This window comes from Misgurnus anguillicaudatus, chromosome 19, assembly GCF_027580225.2.
Source record: "Misgurnus anguillicaudatus chromosome 19, ASM2758022v2, whole genome shotgun sequence".
Lineage (NCBI taxonomy): Eukaryota > Metazoa > Chordata > Actinopteri > Cypriniformes > Cobitidae > Misgurnus > Misgurnus anguillicaudatus.
Window position 1 is genome coordinate 32,117,149 of NC_073355.2, and position 17,210 is coordinate 32,134,358.

The following is a 17,210-nucleotide window of genomic DNA, read 5'->3' on the forward strand; positions in this document are numbered from 1 at the left end:
AACATATTTAGGTCATACAGAGTAACAACACATTTGTCAGAGCTTGTTTATCATTTATGGCAATCAAAACTGATAACAAATGTACAATTTAAACGTATGACTGGATATTACAGGGCAATAGAAGTCTGGTGTACAATAACAAAACCCAGCAAGATAACAAAAGAAAAACATCTGAGAAAAATGCCATTAAAACACCGCTTACACAACAAAGCAATGGTGAACTTTTAGTGGTAACTTAAAATAAAAAACACTGGATGATGTCTGGACTAAATCACAATACTGTGGTCTACCCCATTCGTCCACGAAAATGTATATGATTATAACAATGCTTTAAATATCAAGTGATGTTTGTCTGTCATTCTTTATCATGTATGCATTGAACCTTAATGCAGCAGATAAGCTTGTGTCCTGTGTAAAGAGTCTGTAAAATATGACCACTATATGTAAGCACTAAACAAAGATAATGCCATTTTCTGAAGAAAAGAAAGGTTGTCATGCGTGTAGCTAAATAAACCCTTTCAATAGGGTCTCGTTGGTATTTTACACTGAATTTAAATGTGTGAGATGCCCACAATAAAGTCAAAGTCATCAAACTTTGCGTAGGTTTGCCATTCTCTGTATTATGTCGGAGATATCTAGACAATTACTAACATCGGAAAAGTGTGACACTGTTAATGGAGCCTTTTCATTGAACATGACCTACAGTATAGTTCAGAGCTTGTATTAATGATGTCGATAAGTGCATAAAATAAATGCAAAACAAACCCAGTCATTGAAAACACTAAAGGACCAGTTTTCATAATGAAATTCCACTATTGGACATAAACAGCACTTTAGAGCCAAAATATTCTCAGTGCCCATTTCGTGTTGGTAAAAATAAAGTTTCTGTGAATACTGAATTAGGAGTTGTGTGTATAAAATGATCATCATTACCGATGGTTGATATTATCTTCTGACAAAGCTAAAAATATTACACATCTTTAGACAGCTGATGAATAGTCATCAATATTGTATTATAGCAATAAAGTGAATTATAGCAACCGACTATAAAATGAGAAAAAAATAATCCAAGTGCCAACTGGAATGCCCTGAGGTCAAAAGATAGCCGGCACGTCATTGCTGAAAGTCCATCAAAGAGTTTTTAGAAGTTCTCCGTTCGTACATTCATCGTTCATTTTTTTTCCTGTGCCATTCAATACAAATCATGGATTTTGGATATGGATGGCATGAGCACTTTTCCACAAGACACTTAAATGTCAGGTCTTTGATGAGATGGGTCAACGACACAAATCTTGTATCTCTTTGCTCATCACGAATGTCCTCGCTTTACAGGGAAGTTGTGGTAGAGTCTGGGAAAGGTCCGCTCAAGTAACCACCTACGGCATGTGGGCCGGGGCCTTGAGCCGAACAACCGGTCACGGGTGAAACAGACAGGCCACGAAACAACAGGTCCATAGAAGGGAGAAGAGGCTTGAGGAGACTGACCGGGCAAAAGGCCGAGCCACCATGAGGTGTAAAATTCACCTTGTTAGGGTCAGGACATGAGGGCTGACGAGGGGCATTTCCATAACAGGGAAGTCTGAAAAGAACAGAAATTCAGGAATTGTTAATGTCACCAAGTTCACATAGAATTAAAAGTTATCTTATAATTGTCTGTATTCTGCCATTTTTATCTGCGGAATTCAAACTTTTTTGACAGCCAGTCACTATGAACTGTTTTAAGTTTGTTTCTTATGGGTCTGGAATGACATTTTTAGGGAACTAACATTTTAAAAGTTTACTTTAACCCAAAATGAACATTTTGTTATTAATTACTTAGCCTTATGTCGTTCCACACCTGATATACCTTTTTTATTAAATCTGAGAGCTTTCTGTCCCTCCCCCATAGAATAATTAATGACAAAATGTTCATTCTGGGGTAAGATAGCACCTTATTCCCCATCTACTAAATTCAGGACAGTTGGGTGTAACTTACATGGCCTCTTCAGACACTCGAACCCTCTCACAGCCTTCTGGAGGTTCTCTTTGAAACACGTATGTTTTGTTGGGACGAGGGGAGGAGGATGGTGGCTCAGACACACATTGGTTAGGAGAAGCAGGACAGACTGATCCACACACAACAATATCTAAACCTAACACATAGACACAGAGAATCATCAGCCAAACAACTAAAATCTTATCATTGAGAGAATAAGAAAGATTTTGTGTCTCAGGCAGACTTTTGTGCATTTTGGTTATTTTGACTTCTCGATAAATTACATGAGAGATAAAATAGTAGGTGTAGCATGTTCGCGTTTTTATTGATGTGAACTAGGGATGCACCAAAAGGAAACAAAAATTATTTTTCATTTTCCTAATCATTTTGACAATTTTCTTACCATTGCAAAAGTTATATTCAGAATGTCCTTTATTCTATATTTATTTCACATTTTTTAAAAATGACATTTTTTTAACATTCCAGCCGTCATTATAGGGTATTTTTTTTACAATTGGTCACTTCTCTAATCAGATAGCTATCTGAAAACTGTTCTATTTACATTCAACCACATTCACGAGTTCGCATTAACATGTAATCGATAGGGAATGAGATAAAGCATATTTGGCGTGCTGTCCGAGGAGAGGGCTCCGAGCTCGGAATTTTAGCCCGAACCCAGAGTACTCCCCCCTCTTTAACTGTGATAAATGAATCTAGATGAGAGTGAGGTGATGGGGTAGAGGAGGGATGCTGCAAAAAATCTGTCACGGGACAGAGGTGAGGGACTGCCATTATAGGCACCTCTTTGCACTGATTGGTTGGATCACATGACCATGCTCCTCCCGAACTTAGTTAAATAAACTTCATTAAATGAGTCTTGGCTTAACTGATTTTAATCAGATATTCTATTCTCGCACAAAATGCAAATAAACTATTCATTACTATGCCTTAAGAAACTTGCAACAATGCTTTTATGCAACACTGTACTTTATGTTGAGCAGCGGACGCGCACCTGCGTGCACGATCAAGCACGAGCACACGGAGAGAGGGAGGCGCGGCAAGTTTAACAGGAGTATGACAGAGGAAAAAGCGCTCAACAAAGCAGTCTAACAAAAAGCTTAATGTTAATAAACGTTTTATTTCTTGTTTACTAGAAGCGTGTTTGTCATTGTAAGACTTTACTGGTTCTAGAAAGTTTTTTATTACATACTGCTGATGCTCTTCGTCGTTCGTTCTCTGTGCTTGTAAGGAAACTTGTAGTGCTGTATGTTTTCCTGTCTTTCTCTGACACTTTAAAATGCTTATCAACATGTTTGCTGCATTTGCGCAGCTCTCACTCTGCGCTGGTTGCCATTTGATTGCATCATCATAGACCTCATTGTTCGGTAAAATTTATTCTGTCCGAAAAAGAGTTTTTTTGCTATTTTCAGACGAATAATTTCGATCGGTGCATCCCTAATGTGAACCACATTCATTTTAAAATTCGTACAAAATTTGCACTAAGAATAAAAGCTACTGACACATCAGTCATTGAAACAATCAATGAGTGCGACTGACCGGAGTCTGTGATGGTGCAGGGTGACTGTGAAGGGGACAGCTGGGCCGGAGAAGGGTCGCTTTGTGAAGTGCTGCTATACCTCTGAGCTGGGATGGGTGCTCTGTGACCATCTGGTATATCGAGAATCTAAACACACAGGTAAGAATTGTTATAAATATTACCAAGCCATAACAATTTAGCTTTAACAGAGCTTTACTAACTCTGTACAGTGGGAGCATTCCTGATCTACTATGGGATATAGGATTTAAACATGTACATGGGCATAAAGTTTTGTAATGAAATGATTTAGCTAATTAGTTAAGACTATCCTTAACTTAAAACAGTGACTTCTTTTTTCGAGGGCGCTCGATGTGAAGTTTGTCACAACATGTATGTAGCCTGTCATATGTATGGTTCCTTTTTTCAAAATATGTGTTCTGCACGTCAAGAGATCCTGTGTGCATCACATGTCTTGTCAAAATAAGTGTCTGCTGCATATGCGTCTAAAGGGTTTATGATAAAAGAGATGCTCGCGTTTGCCAGATACTCGCATAATCTCATGCATAATCAGAGTTTACTGTTAGGGGAGTGTTTTGCGTGTATTTTGTAAACGTGAGCGTCTCTGTTATCGTAAACGGAAATAACTCGTGTCCAGCAGGCACTTATTATTTTTTTTTTTTTTTTTTGCCTTTATTTAAACATTGATAGAGGAGAGGACAGAAAAGTACAGGAAGGAGAGAGAGGGTATGGGATCGGCAAATGACCACGAGCCAAGAATCGAACTTAAGTCGCTGAAAGCACCACATGTCGGAGCGCTGCCCACTACATTATCAGCTCCGACTGCAGGCACTTATGTTGACAAAACACGTGAGGCACATAGTTCCCATGACTCAACAAACACATATTTTGAAAGCGCAAGCAACACACATGACACTCCGGACACATATTTTGAATTTGCGCCCTCGGAAGAGCAGTCACGAGCCGCCACTGACTCAAACCCTAACCCCAAAATAATGCATTCATGAGAAGAAAAAGACCTTTTTACTGACTTTGTGAGGTTCCTTTGCGGTTTCAGACACAAAGACACCCTCCAGCTCCAGGTTCAATCCTTCCACACTGCGTCTCAGTCTGGGGGCCAATCGGCTCAGCGGAATCAGAGGCATCGTCTGTAGAAACACACAAAAACTATGAGAGAGACCGAAACCCAAAGTGTTATAAATAATAACATGGACAAGTTAATATAATAATTCTCTTATAATTTACTCTCATCCAAGATTGCATGTATTTTCACACCAACTAATTATTTTATATTCATCTTATAATATCCAGCATGGAGAAGTAAAACTATACATTTGTCGATCGACAGATTAGCATAAAAAATTCAAATACAGCAGCATGACGAATTTCATTAGTTCTTGCGTGTCTCATGACAAAACTTTAATAGAAACTTTAAAGGACAAGTTTGGTATTTTACACTTAAAACCCTGTTTATGATGAAATAGAATGGTTTTGACTGAAATTTCGACTTATGATGCTGGCCCGAGAATTTTCGGGTGTTTGTTGTTTCATCTCCCACCTCTACAATGGCTGAATAGGTGCACTGGAACAATCCTTCCTAAAATGCATTAAACTTTCGTTTACAAAGACGTGAACTCACCGAGTGGTCAGGGGTGTTCACTGATATGCTCACACAAAAATCGCTGCAAAACATGCTTTCCAACAGGTGTTTTAGCATTCGTTGTAAACTTGTGGACCTATTTTACCAAACGCCTCACACCCGTATATTCTTCCGTTGAGAGCTTGAATAATAGACACTCCAGCCCAGTTGGTGGCGATAATGCACATTTGCCATTTGCAAGAATACAAACAAAGTTCCCGGCGCAGGGTAATACCGGATCTCACAGCACATCTAATACAAGTCAATGGAGTTGGACAAAAACTTTGATAAAACCTGCTGGAAAGCATCTTTTGCAGCGATTTGTGTGTGAGCATATCAGTGAACACCCCTGACCACTCGGTTTGTAAACGAAAGTTTAATGCATTTTAGGAAGGTTTGTTCCTGTGCACCTATAGAGCCATTATAGAGGTGGGAGGTGATACAAGAAACACCCGAAAATTCTCGGGCCAGCATCATATGTCCACATTTCTGTCAAAACCGTTCTATTTCATCATAAACAATCTGAAAACAGGAATAAAATACCAAAAAAGTGTAAAATACCAAACTTGTCCTTTAACAGATTAATAGTCCACTATCTATCTATTTATATCCACAACTATAAAAACAGAAGTCAGCACTGTGTATGTGAGTATATCTTCTTGCCATATTAATGGCAGTATCTGGCTGACATCATCTCCTAACTAAAGCTGTTCTGTTTTTAAATCTCTGTTGCTAGTGGGAAGTGGGATCATTTAACAGACTAAGCTTATAAACAGGCACAAAGTCTATTTATGTCACGCTCTGCCAGCCATTGTTTTTATCCCCCGAGCGTAACTACTGTTAACCAGCCAGCTGCGGATGGATACTAAAACTGAAACGAGGTGTGTGGTTTGTGTGTTCACGTGTGTGTACCTGTGTACTTTCAGGTGTGTGGGTTTGGCTGGTGTGCATGTGTTGGTGTGTCTGGTCACAGTCCATGACAGGAGGTGCATGTCTGGAGCGTTTCTGTAAGGACTGTCGTAGTTTAGCAACCTGAATGGGAACAATGTAAGGGTTACAGTATCAGATAGGGAAAAGGGGTTTTAAACACACATATATGTTAACAGGCATAAAAGTAGCTGAACTACCAAAGCAGAAGTACAATAAACATTAAGAATAGCAACAGCACAAAGTTGTTTTTAAAATAAATGGATATGCTTTTTGGCATAGATGTTCTCTCCAAATTGTGTCTCTACAGTATATGATGGGTTAAAATAGTATTTGAAGAGCTCAAAAGCAAAAGCTGCTAAATGCCCCCTCCGTCACAAATGAGATAATAATATTGACAGAATGCTATCGTTTATACATTAATCAAATACTTGAATGCACAATGTCAAGGTGCAAGGTTTTTTACCCAATTAAATTAGTGGGCAGAATACGGGCAGGTGCGCCAAAATGTCTCATGTCCAGTTAATGACCCTATAAATAATTTTCACAGCTATGTGAAGTTGTGCATCTATGAAAGATTTTCCACCCATCATCAGGTACTGACTTCTCTGAGGTGCTCAGCGCTGCCCCACGATGCCGAGCGCTTGTGACCGCCGCCCCCTCTTCGCCCCCGTGTCTCTCCTATCCAGGAACTAGGAGTCTAAAATGAAACAAGAGAACATATATGTGACTTTATTTATTGATTTTCAAAGGCTCCCAACCACAAAGGTTTCTCTGTGCGAGATATTGCTGATTCAGGATATTCAAAACTAAACCTCCCTTTCTCAAACCCTGACAATCCGAACACCGCCATGCTTTACATAAAGTAATCCAGACCCCTTCAGCGAACAAAAACAGTTAACGACACGCCCCTGAACTGTTGACAGTTTTCCGGTTGCGAGACAAACACAATGCAAAGCGACGCATTCTTTCATGCACCAGTTCAGGTTAAAGCACCTGTTGTATTGAGAGCCGAGAGCATTGCTCCGAGTTCACGGTGCTGAAAGTCTTGACCTGTTTTTTTTTCTGTATTATAACAAATAGAACTGAAAGCTGCTTCCGTGCCTCACTGACTATATTTGAATACGAGACACAAGATGTGACACACCTGCTAGACACACCTGGAACACAGAGACACGTCCAAACACACACAGCTGCGCGGAGACTTGCATGATAAAAACCACCGACTCTGGTGCACTACTTTAGCAAGACGTAGACGAAAAACTAGCACTTGTCCTCGTATGCACGTACCGTCATGACGCCCCTGTGTATCCTTTCTGCGGCCCCCTCCCACCAAACCGACTCTGGGTGGGGAACTTGGAGGTCGGTGGCCTTGGTTAAGATCACAGAGCTAAACTTGCACGCTCTACTAACTGAGAGCTACGCGGTTTTTGCAAATGTGTGACTGATCAGAGCACAGCCATGAGAACACATGAGGGGAGTGCTGTACCTAAAGCTCGAGGGGTTGGGTGGGTGACAAACAGGGGTGCAAAATGTTTCTACAGAAGTCCAACATCTTACTTTTTAATCATATACAAGATATCACAATTGGCAACTATATGTAATGCGGAACAATCATTATAAACAAAACGTTTAATTATAACAAAAAGTGGGCTTACTCGTTTTATTTTATATACAAATAAATGCATGGTTTGAGATTTTATTTATGCATTACATTACATGTATGAATAAAATGACTATAAATTTATGTGAGCTCACTAAACCGTGTATACACACTTGCATATGCTAGTGTTTGCATTTGAGGGAGTTGTTCATATGCACTATATATTTACACATGTATGTGAATCTCATGAATGTATGCAAACTGCATTGACTAAGATGATATCTGCAGAAGCAAGCTGATACTGACAGTTGCAAACACGGTCAACCTGAAACAGCTCACGTTTACGGCAATAATCATTACATACCACTGATAATCTGACGATCACCCCTTGAGGCTGAAACCCTAGAATTGACTGCATACAGTATGCAAATTGACATGCATGTGTATGAAGTTTGCAAGATACTAAGCCAAATACTAAGTCATGCAAGGTAAAAAATGGGGAATGACGTAACTTAACTCCTTTTAGGTGTTTTTGTTTACCAGATTGTTCGACAAATCGAAAAAAATGTGTGTTTATTTTGTTAAAATGACATTGTCAGATTTGTTTTATGTATTGTGCTTATAAAGTGTATAGTTTTTACATTTATTTTTTATAATTTAAATTTTACATTTTTACAAACGTTAAGCATTATTGTATCGCATTATGCATTATTTAGCAAGTTATCGCTAGGGCTGGTAAAAAAAATAGATTTTTCGATTAATCGGTTTTTTTTACGTGGCCGATTCAAAATCGATTCTCAAAGGCCACTAATAAATTTTTTCCACAAATGTATTTCCGCAAACGTTGAACGTAACATTAACGTTAATCGAATTACTAGTCTTCTCCACTAGATCAGTCACCTTCTTTTTTGCCTTGTGCGATGTTACCAAGGAGCAGTGGCGAGCCTGTCATTCATTCATTCATTCAGTCTATATTTTAATATAATATAATATTTAATATAATCCATATTCATTGAGTTTAATCGAGAATCAAGTATAGACCGTTTCATCGGGCGCACGTGCGGTGACGCGATAAGTGTCTGGTTCCAACTTTACTTCCGGTTTCTGTTTGTTTAATGGTCTGACTAGTTGCTGAAACTGAACTTTTAAACAAATACCTCGTCGAAAATAACAAATGTTTTGGGTTCTATGTAATCTACGTGTTGTTTATTTTGCTTGTTATATGAATAAACTACTTTTAAAGGACTTTGTCCTTTGACCACGAAAGCTGCGTGTTTATGTTGTTACCGCTTAAACAGTCTATAAAAATCGAGCCGAGAATCGGAACCGAAAATTGGATCGAGAATTGAACCGATAGCTTGCGAATAGAAATCGAATTGATCTGGAACATCTGAATAGATACCCAGCCCTAGTTATCGCACATCATATTTTGATGTGGTGGCCTAGTTTTGACACACTGCACAGTCCAGAAAACCACACAAATGTCACAGCCAAGCGCCAAACAAAACAGTCTTTGAGAGTCGCCTAATACACAAATTTTCAAACTGGGGTTTGGCTCCGCCTAGGACCGATTATTAACTTTCAGAAACAATATATTGCCTTAATTACTATAATCAATATTAGTATGAAAAAATACTGCTAGCTCTATATTGTAAAATCAACGTGAAGACAGACATGACATTGAATCTCACTTTAGCTCTGTCGCTATAGGTCATCAACCAATCACAGCATTCCGTCTCAGATCTCGCCGTCACCCAGAGGTCATGGATATCTTGTACGGTTGGATGCTAATGTAACAACATGCAGTCCGAGTGAGCCATATAAAACTGTGTCATCGCCTCCCTTCCAACCCCCAGTGTGCAAAATCGGGACTCACTGTGTCTGCATAGTGACTGGAGGTTTCACATGGCCGGGTGGGGGCAGGGGTGTGAATGGACTGAAATTTAAATTCGTCCCTTATGCCTTTCTGCCCAGACACTCGCCCACATTGGCCTGTCATGGGATTAGACCTATAAACGGACATTTAGCTTGTGGGACCGTATGCACAGCATGTTAGACGCTGGATAAAGTTTCCAAAGTTCCCCATTTGCACTCAACTGGACAGGAAGGGCGATCAGATGGGGGTGGGGAAAACCATTCAGAGCGAGAGTCTTGAGACTGTACAACTGTTAACTGTTGAAGGTCCACCACGATAGGGCATTGATAGAAATTAAGTTTTCTTTTATTAATAAAAAATGGATTACATAAACTGTGGAGGAAGTATATAAGGACATGAATTTATGTTCTGCTTGTGAAATGGGGATGTATGGGGGGGTAACACAGGGGTTGGGGGACGGTCACTATGAAGGTCATGACGAACAAAACCATTTTTTGGGGTGACTGGTTACAAGTGCAAGCATAGCAGGTCACCAGCTGAGAGACAGTCAGTTTCGGTTAAAGCATCTATACAGATACCACAACCTTCAAAACAGATACAAACCACAGCTCAGATAAATGCAGCAAACCACAAAGTAATCTAATCTACAAGTGTTACATTACAGTTTACAATTTATGAAAAAGAAAATCTCACATCAGTCAACATGCACAATTAAAAGCACTAATAATACCAATTTAGTGTGAAATATAGGAACTAACTAACAATACTAACCTAACTCTGAGACTATAAATCAAAACATAAATCCAGAAGCGCATGAACAGCCGCAGCAGGAAGACTTTCACCTTTTGTGTATGACTGAATATGGTCAACCCCAGCAGGCATGTCAGAGCAGTGATCCAGGAACCCATATGGAACCCATTTGGAAAAAACAATATGGCTGCCATTCCCAACTGAGGTCTCCTACACTCCCTTCATTACCAGCCAGAATCTTTTCCCAAAGCCAAGATCTCTCATTAACAACCGTTTGACTTCAGCTGCATAAAACAAACAGGCTGTCCTCTCGGTCAAGAAATATCCTTTATGAAACAAAACAAGCATTGAACAATTCTAGCAACAACTATAAACACAACCTAGATCAAACCAAGGGTTTGTTTTACTTCTCAATCAGTAGTGAAGGCTTCCATTCCACAGGGTTAAACAGGACCTTTTTGTTTTGGTAGCTTGTGGTAGCCTAATATTTTCAAACTTGCATAACAAAGATGTTCTTTACCATACATTGAAAGTGTCAAAATACAGCATAAAAGTCTTATTTCAAGTCTTCTGAAATCATATGATCCCTCTCATCCACCATAGCGCTCACATTTCATTTGTGCTTTAGCATTTTCAAATTTGAGAAAAAAATTGTATTGCATCAGACACAGAAGATAAACAATGATTTTCCTTTCGGTTTCAATGTCAGCGTGGACCATTCATTATGCTGCATTCACACCAGCCGCAGTAGAGGCGTCAAGCACGAGTGATTTCAATGCTAAGGCAATGTGAAAACGCGTGGAGGTCTCACAGCGTGAATGAGGCATTTAGCACGGTAGACGCGATTCCTCCTCATTCGCGCGTCTAGTTCACGTGAATGGTGCGAATTGAGCGTTGCCGCGGCAAACGCGCAAGTTAAAAAATTTGAACTTTGGCGGAAAAACGTGCTGCGTTAACCAATCAGGAGCTTGCTCTAGTAGTGACGTGATTACAGGAAGCGAGAGGAGTCGCAGAAGCCTATGGAAGCACCTCCCATGACGCGAATTTCCACGTGAATGTCTTGATGACTAGAATTTCATGCGCGAATGAACGAGTAAAATCAAAATGTTCAAGCGGCAAACTAGATGCGGTAGACGCGATTTTGACGTCTCAATCGCGGCTGGTGTGAATCCACGGTTACACACAGCTACCGTAGATACTAGGGATGTAACGATTAAATCGCGTGTCCCATTAAAAATGCCTGTCTGAAATCGATTCTGAATCGCAAGGCTGCGATTCTTTGTTTCATGCGCAGCTTGTGCATGTCCTTCAGCATTTGGTCAGTAGGAAGTCCTTATCAATCTAAAATCATTATGAGTCAGAGTCGTTTATAACGTGCATTTAAAAAAGCAACACTCGTTCAATAAAAATCATTCAAAATATTCTTTATTATCATGAAAATACCTGAAACAATTTGAAGAACAGCGATATAAATATTCCTGTAGACATTTCCTAGAATAGCTTTTGTAATGCTACTTCTTCTGTGGCACAAAGTGAGTTTCTGCATGAGATTGAGAGCGCCCCCTGGCGTTCAGATGTGCCAGGATTTCATTAAAATTCATTCATTGAGAAAACGCGCATTTGCACGATTAATCGTTACAGCCTTAATAAACACCACGGCTCTTTGTCATTTATTGAAATAAGACACGTAAATGATGTACAATTTCTTTAACTCCATAACTTTACACACAGGACACGTCTGGAAGGTCCTCACCTGTGTGGCCTTGTCATTGACACAGGTAACAGGTTGACAATCTTGTTCTTTAGGCCAATGGCCCTGCAGGTACGGCCCCACTAAAGTATCCAGAGACAACGTCCGCCGCAAGGTTGGCTTCGGTGGGCGGCCCTTCGTCTTACACTCGGCTACAGAAACAGGAAAGAAGACGCAACATGAGAAAGCTGGGATATTTATTTTGTTAATGATCTGGACATGATACAGGCAAAACTCAAACCTGCATCCCCAAGCACATGCACAATCTACTCTGCATGACATGAAATGCATTTTTGAAGCCGTTTGTCTGTGCACGATCATTTGCTCAGGTTGGCAACTTCAACCTCTCACATAAATCACACCAAGATGCATTCCATGCATGAAAGACTCTTTATAAATAAACACTGTTGTCGTAACGGATGCTGAACATCCTGGTGCTTCATCAACATACTGTGGACAAGTTAGACTTCAGGCCATTGCCCGAAATACTTCACAGGATCAAATTCGCACTTGTACAAGATCATTTTCTTTCTTCTGTCCATTGATCATGTCGCAGAAACTAATAATGGTACATATGATCTTTAACCTTGTCAGATTCTTCCTGGATCCATTCACCCCCCCCACCCAGCCCATGGGGTCTTTGCACTGAGATTGGGAGACTTTTTATGGTGAAAGGTGCTAAAACGGCAGTGCTCGTCTGTTATTAACAGTGTGTTTGAGGGTGTGGTATCAAGCAGGTTGGGTGACTACAGTATGTGTGACATGGTGACATTAAGTTGTGCGCATGTATGTTTATTTAGGAATCTGACATGGTGAGTGAATCTCATGAAAGCGTGAGGTACACTTCACCTCCATATTGAAAAAATGCATGAAGTAAAGCCTTCTTTTAGGATGATTGAAGTGTTTTGTAACCATTTGACATTTTAGCAAATTGGTGGCTAATTCATATGAATTCCTGCAATGGCATTCATACGTTTTCATACAATCTGCATTGACCTCTGTGAGATTTGTGTTTAGGGTTGGACCTTCGTGCTTGCTTTTCCAATCATTGTTGTACAATGATGTACAAACAACACTTTGTGGCCGTTTATGCATTTGGCAAACGATTCAATCTAAACGACTTGCAATGCATTCAAGGTATTCATCTTTATCACTATGCGTATTCCCTGGAAAGCAAACCCATAACTTTTGTGCCGCTAATACAAAGCTTTACCAGTTGAGTTACATTGTACAAATCCATACGAAATTGCCACCTTGTAAAATAGTTACGTTTTCCTGTAAGATCAGGTTGGAAGGTCTGGGCACACTTAAAGGAATATTCCATTTTCCTAAAAGAAAAATCCAGACAACCCACTCACCACCATGCCACCCAAAATGTTGATGTCTTTCTTTGTTCAGTCGAGAAGAAATTATGTTTTTTAGAGGAAAACATTGCAGGATTTTTCTCATTTTAATGGACTTTAATAGACCTCTACATTTAATACTCAACTCAACACTTAACAGCCCCCCTCAACAGAGCCTCAAAGGACCACAAACAATCCCAAACGAGGCACAAGGGCCCCACCCAGCCAAACGATTGTCATTTTTGACAAGAAAAATAAAAAATATGCACTTTTAAACAACAACTTCTCGTCTAGATCCGGCCGTGATGCGCCAGCGTGACCCCACACAATACGTCATGACGTCAAGAGGTCACAGAGGACGAACGCGAAACTCCCCCCCAGTGTTTACAAGTGTGTTGAAAGAGGACCGTTCCTACGTTGTTGTATGTCAACTGATACTAATTAATGTCTTTGTCTCAGTGTATTGTTTACAATGGTCCGCAAATGTGCGTTTTATATATGTAACACGTGACCTCCCTACGTCTCTACGCATTTACGTTAGGTCGTGCTGGACCGGACCCAGACGAAAACTTGTGATTTATTTTTCCCGTCAAAAATGACAATCGCCCCGCCAGACAAAACCCCTATGCCTCGTTTGGGATCATTTATAGTCCTTTGAAACTCCGTTGAAAAAGTGTTGAGTTAAGTATTAAATGTTGGGCTCTATCAAAGTCCATTAAAATGAGAAAAATCCTGCAATGCCTTCCTCAAAAAACACAACCTCTTCTCGACTGAACAAAGAAAGACATCAACACCCTGGATGACACGGTGGTGAGCAAATTATCTGGATTTTTCTTTTAAGAAAATGGACTATTCCCCCAAAACCGAGGGCCCTGTCGGAGCCGATGGTGTAGTGGACCGTGCTCCGACATATGGTCCAAACACACTTCCAGCAACCCGAGTTTGAATCCCAGCTCGAGGTCCTTTGCCGATCCCATACCCCTCTCTCCAACCTGTACTTTCCTGTTGCCTTTCAATTATTACAGTCTATCAATAAAGGCAAAATGGCCCAAAAATATAACTTAAAAAATCTAGGGCCCTTTGTGATTCACTTGTCTCCTTAAGAGCAAAGACAAGCGTTTTCAAGGTATTCTCAACTTGTTAAGGGAATCTGATGTAAAATACCCAAAAAAGTTTGACACCTACAAGAAACGTCGCAATCAAAGTTGACCAAAAAAAGTTGACCTATTCTTTCATAACAAGACTATAGCTGCATTTACAAGCGATTGCAGCAAAACAATGCAAGACCAGAAATTTAACCCGTTGGTGTGAATTGTGAAACAGCAATTTATTGAAATGTGACCAATCTGATGTGTTTTTTTCTGATCCAGATACTTAACGTGTGCTGGTGGCCACATAAATCAACACCACAATTTCTATGCCAAACCAATAACAATGGTTTATTAAATCTTGCAGGTGAGCATTAAGCACCAAAATGAAGATCAAAAGCGTCTTGAAACCTCAGGCCTGATGTGTTTAGTCAATCCTGTGCCATGTTTTGTGACAATATTGACCACAAAACACATTGTGGTCGAGGTGGGGGTCGTTCAATGCACGCAGAAACTTCTTGAACACCGTTGCACTGAAGCCAAGAGAGCAGATGCCACCAGAGAGCAGCTAAACCACAGGACTGCGCAAATGACCCACTCACATTACTAAACTTATATTTTAATCACTCTATGTTATCGTGTATAACAAACAAGCAAACAGGCACAGTGAAGTTGCATTAGGGCAAGTTACCAAGCTGAGTAGCATGCGTTACTGACATGCTTTTGTGTATTTGTTGTTTATTTACCTGTTTTGGCGTCTTTGCAGCGCGGTGCGGCTCGGTTTTGCAGCTGGAACGGGACCGTGGCTCGGAGGGGCTGCAGTCCGGGATTACCCACCCGTGCCACTCCACTCCGACACGACATTCCCACCGTTGCTTAAAAGTCTCTAAAAGTTCACCAAACTCCTGGGTTTACTCAAAGCTAACACTTCAGTTAGCCTACCGTGTAACTCGGTCGTCAAAAATAAAGTTAGCTTTTTCTGTTAACTTTGTTTTTGTTAATAACAAAGCTAGTGCACTCACTCACTCGCTAGCTAGTCAGCTAGTTTCTTTTGTGATGATAGTTACGTTTTTCAAAACTAATGCCTTGAACAAAACACGATATTTTTCTCTGTGTGGAAAATCACGCAATAGAACTTCCCATTCATCGTCCTCAACGGTTTATCACACCTGACCAACTAAACTAATAGTTGGAGAACTAGTTGAAGAGCCCAATCACATTGTATGGGCTGCTGCCAATTCTTCAGTCCACAATCTGACAACAGCAGCCAAACTACACACTCGTGTCGGATTCACGCCACAGCGCAGCGTCTAAACACATGTTACTAATCCGATTGGCTGTTGGAAAATACTACTTACAGCCTATTGGTCGTTGGCAGCATCGATCTAGTAGGGGAGGGACTCCGAGGTCGGTTTCCACGCCCACTTCGTTAAAATTCATGCATTCAACAGAGTCCTACCACCAGCAGTGCGCAGCACAATGCATGAGAGGTTGGCTGAACTTCGCACTGGGTTTGTTGAGGCAAAACTCAGCTAGACTACATGTAGTTAGCACATTGTGCTAGTTATTTGAGAAACAAGTCATGTTTTATCGATACAAAATGGGAAACCGGAAATAGAAATGAATATAAAACAACAAATGAAACTTCTATAACCTTTACGAAAATTAACCAGGGTTTTACTACGAATACAAACAAAAGAGAAAACATGGTTACTATAGGTAACACCAAATTAACTATTGTTTAGGTTCTGGTAGTAAAACAATGGTTTTACAAATTGTAATCAATACATCAAAAACGTGTAATAATAAAAAATGGTTAATATATATAATGGAAAGAATACACACAATTAGTTGTTATATTTTTAAACAATCACAAATGACTGGAAAAGTAATCTAATTTGTTGTTCAAAAAGTTATATGGATGTAGATATATTGTTTATACTGCTTAAGCATTTGTTTTTCCATTTATTTTATGGAAATTACAAAAAAACAAAAGGGTTTCTTGCATGTTTTTATGCTATCTTGGCTATTGCTTTCCATGCATGTGTATGTTGAGCATGAACTTACTCAGCCACTTACTTATCATGCCTTAGTATGTGTAAACGTGTGTGGCATGAGCTTATGGACAAACAGGCAGATGCTATTTTGGCCCTCTACTATATCAGTCCCATCTAGACTTCATCAGACATTACAGAATAGGGTTAGACGATACTCCGTACTGTATACCACTCCTGCAATGTATACAGACACAATATACCATGCAACAATTCAAGTGGAGATATCCACAGAAGACACAGTAGTGCAGCTTGCTTTCTTTATGCTGTTCATATTTATTTAGCTAATTAAAAATACATTTCACTCCATACCCTATAAAGATCCAGCTATGCTGGTGAGCTTAGACAGGACTCACAGATCAAATACAAATATAATGGGACTGACGCAACAGTACAGCTTTTGAATCACTCTTGCAATTTAATTTCACATGCGGATGGTCTGCGCAGTGCCACATGAAGTCAAACAAACGTGGTTTCTATGGCATAACCTGAGCATGCTTCCATTGAGCAACCCTATAAACAGGGAGAGAGCTGTGGGTAAAACTGTGAATTATTTTAATTCAAACATTGTTGAAAAATTAGGTATTATGTAAGTACACATGTGATAAAATGTTGCTTTTTACATTATTCTTCCTGTTTATCTTGATAAA

At 39.9% G+C, this 17,210-nt stretch overlaps 1 protein-coding gene across 3 annotated transcripts; it reads right to left on the reverse strand.

Moving 5' to 3' along the window:
* Positions 1 to 32: 32 nt before the first annotated feature.
* Positions 33 to 16,855, reverse strand: fam117aa (family with sequence similarity 117 member Aa). 3 transcript variants are annotated; one of them, XM_073857479.1, is made up of 8 exons: positions 15,253 to 16,310; positions 12,079 to 12,227; positions 6,701 to 6,796; positions 6,082 to 6,201; positions 4,550 to 4,678; positions 3,533 to 3,659; positions 1,976 to 2,132; positions 33 to 1,579 (listed from the first exon to the last, which is right to left on the reverse strand). In XM_073857479.1, exons 1-8 carry the CDS (start codon positions 15,368 to 15,370, stop codon positions 1,327 to 1,329), a joined length of 1,149 nt encoding a protein of 382 aa, XP_073713580.1. In that variant the 5' UTR covers positions 15,371 to 16,310; the 3' UTR covers positions 33 to 1,326. The 3 variants fall into 3 exon arrangements, with proteins under 3 accessions (XP_073713580.1, XP_055050391.2, XP_073713581.1); XM_055194416.2 differs by having other exon boundaries at positions 4,562 to 4,678; positions 15,253 to 16,296; XM_073857480.1 differs by lacking the exon at positions 6,701 to 6,796 and having other exon boundaries at positions 15,253 to 16,855.
* Between the last annotated feature and the right edge of the window lie 355 nt (positions 16,856 to 17,210).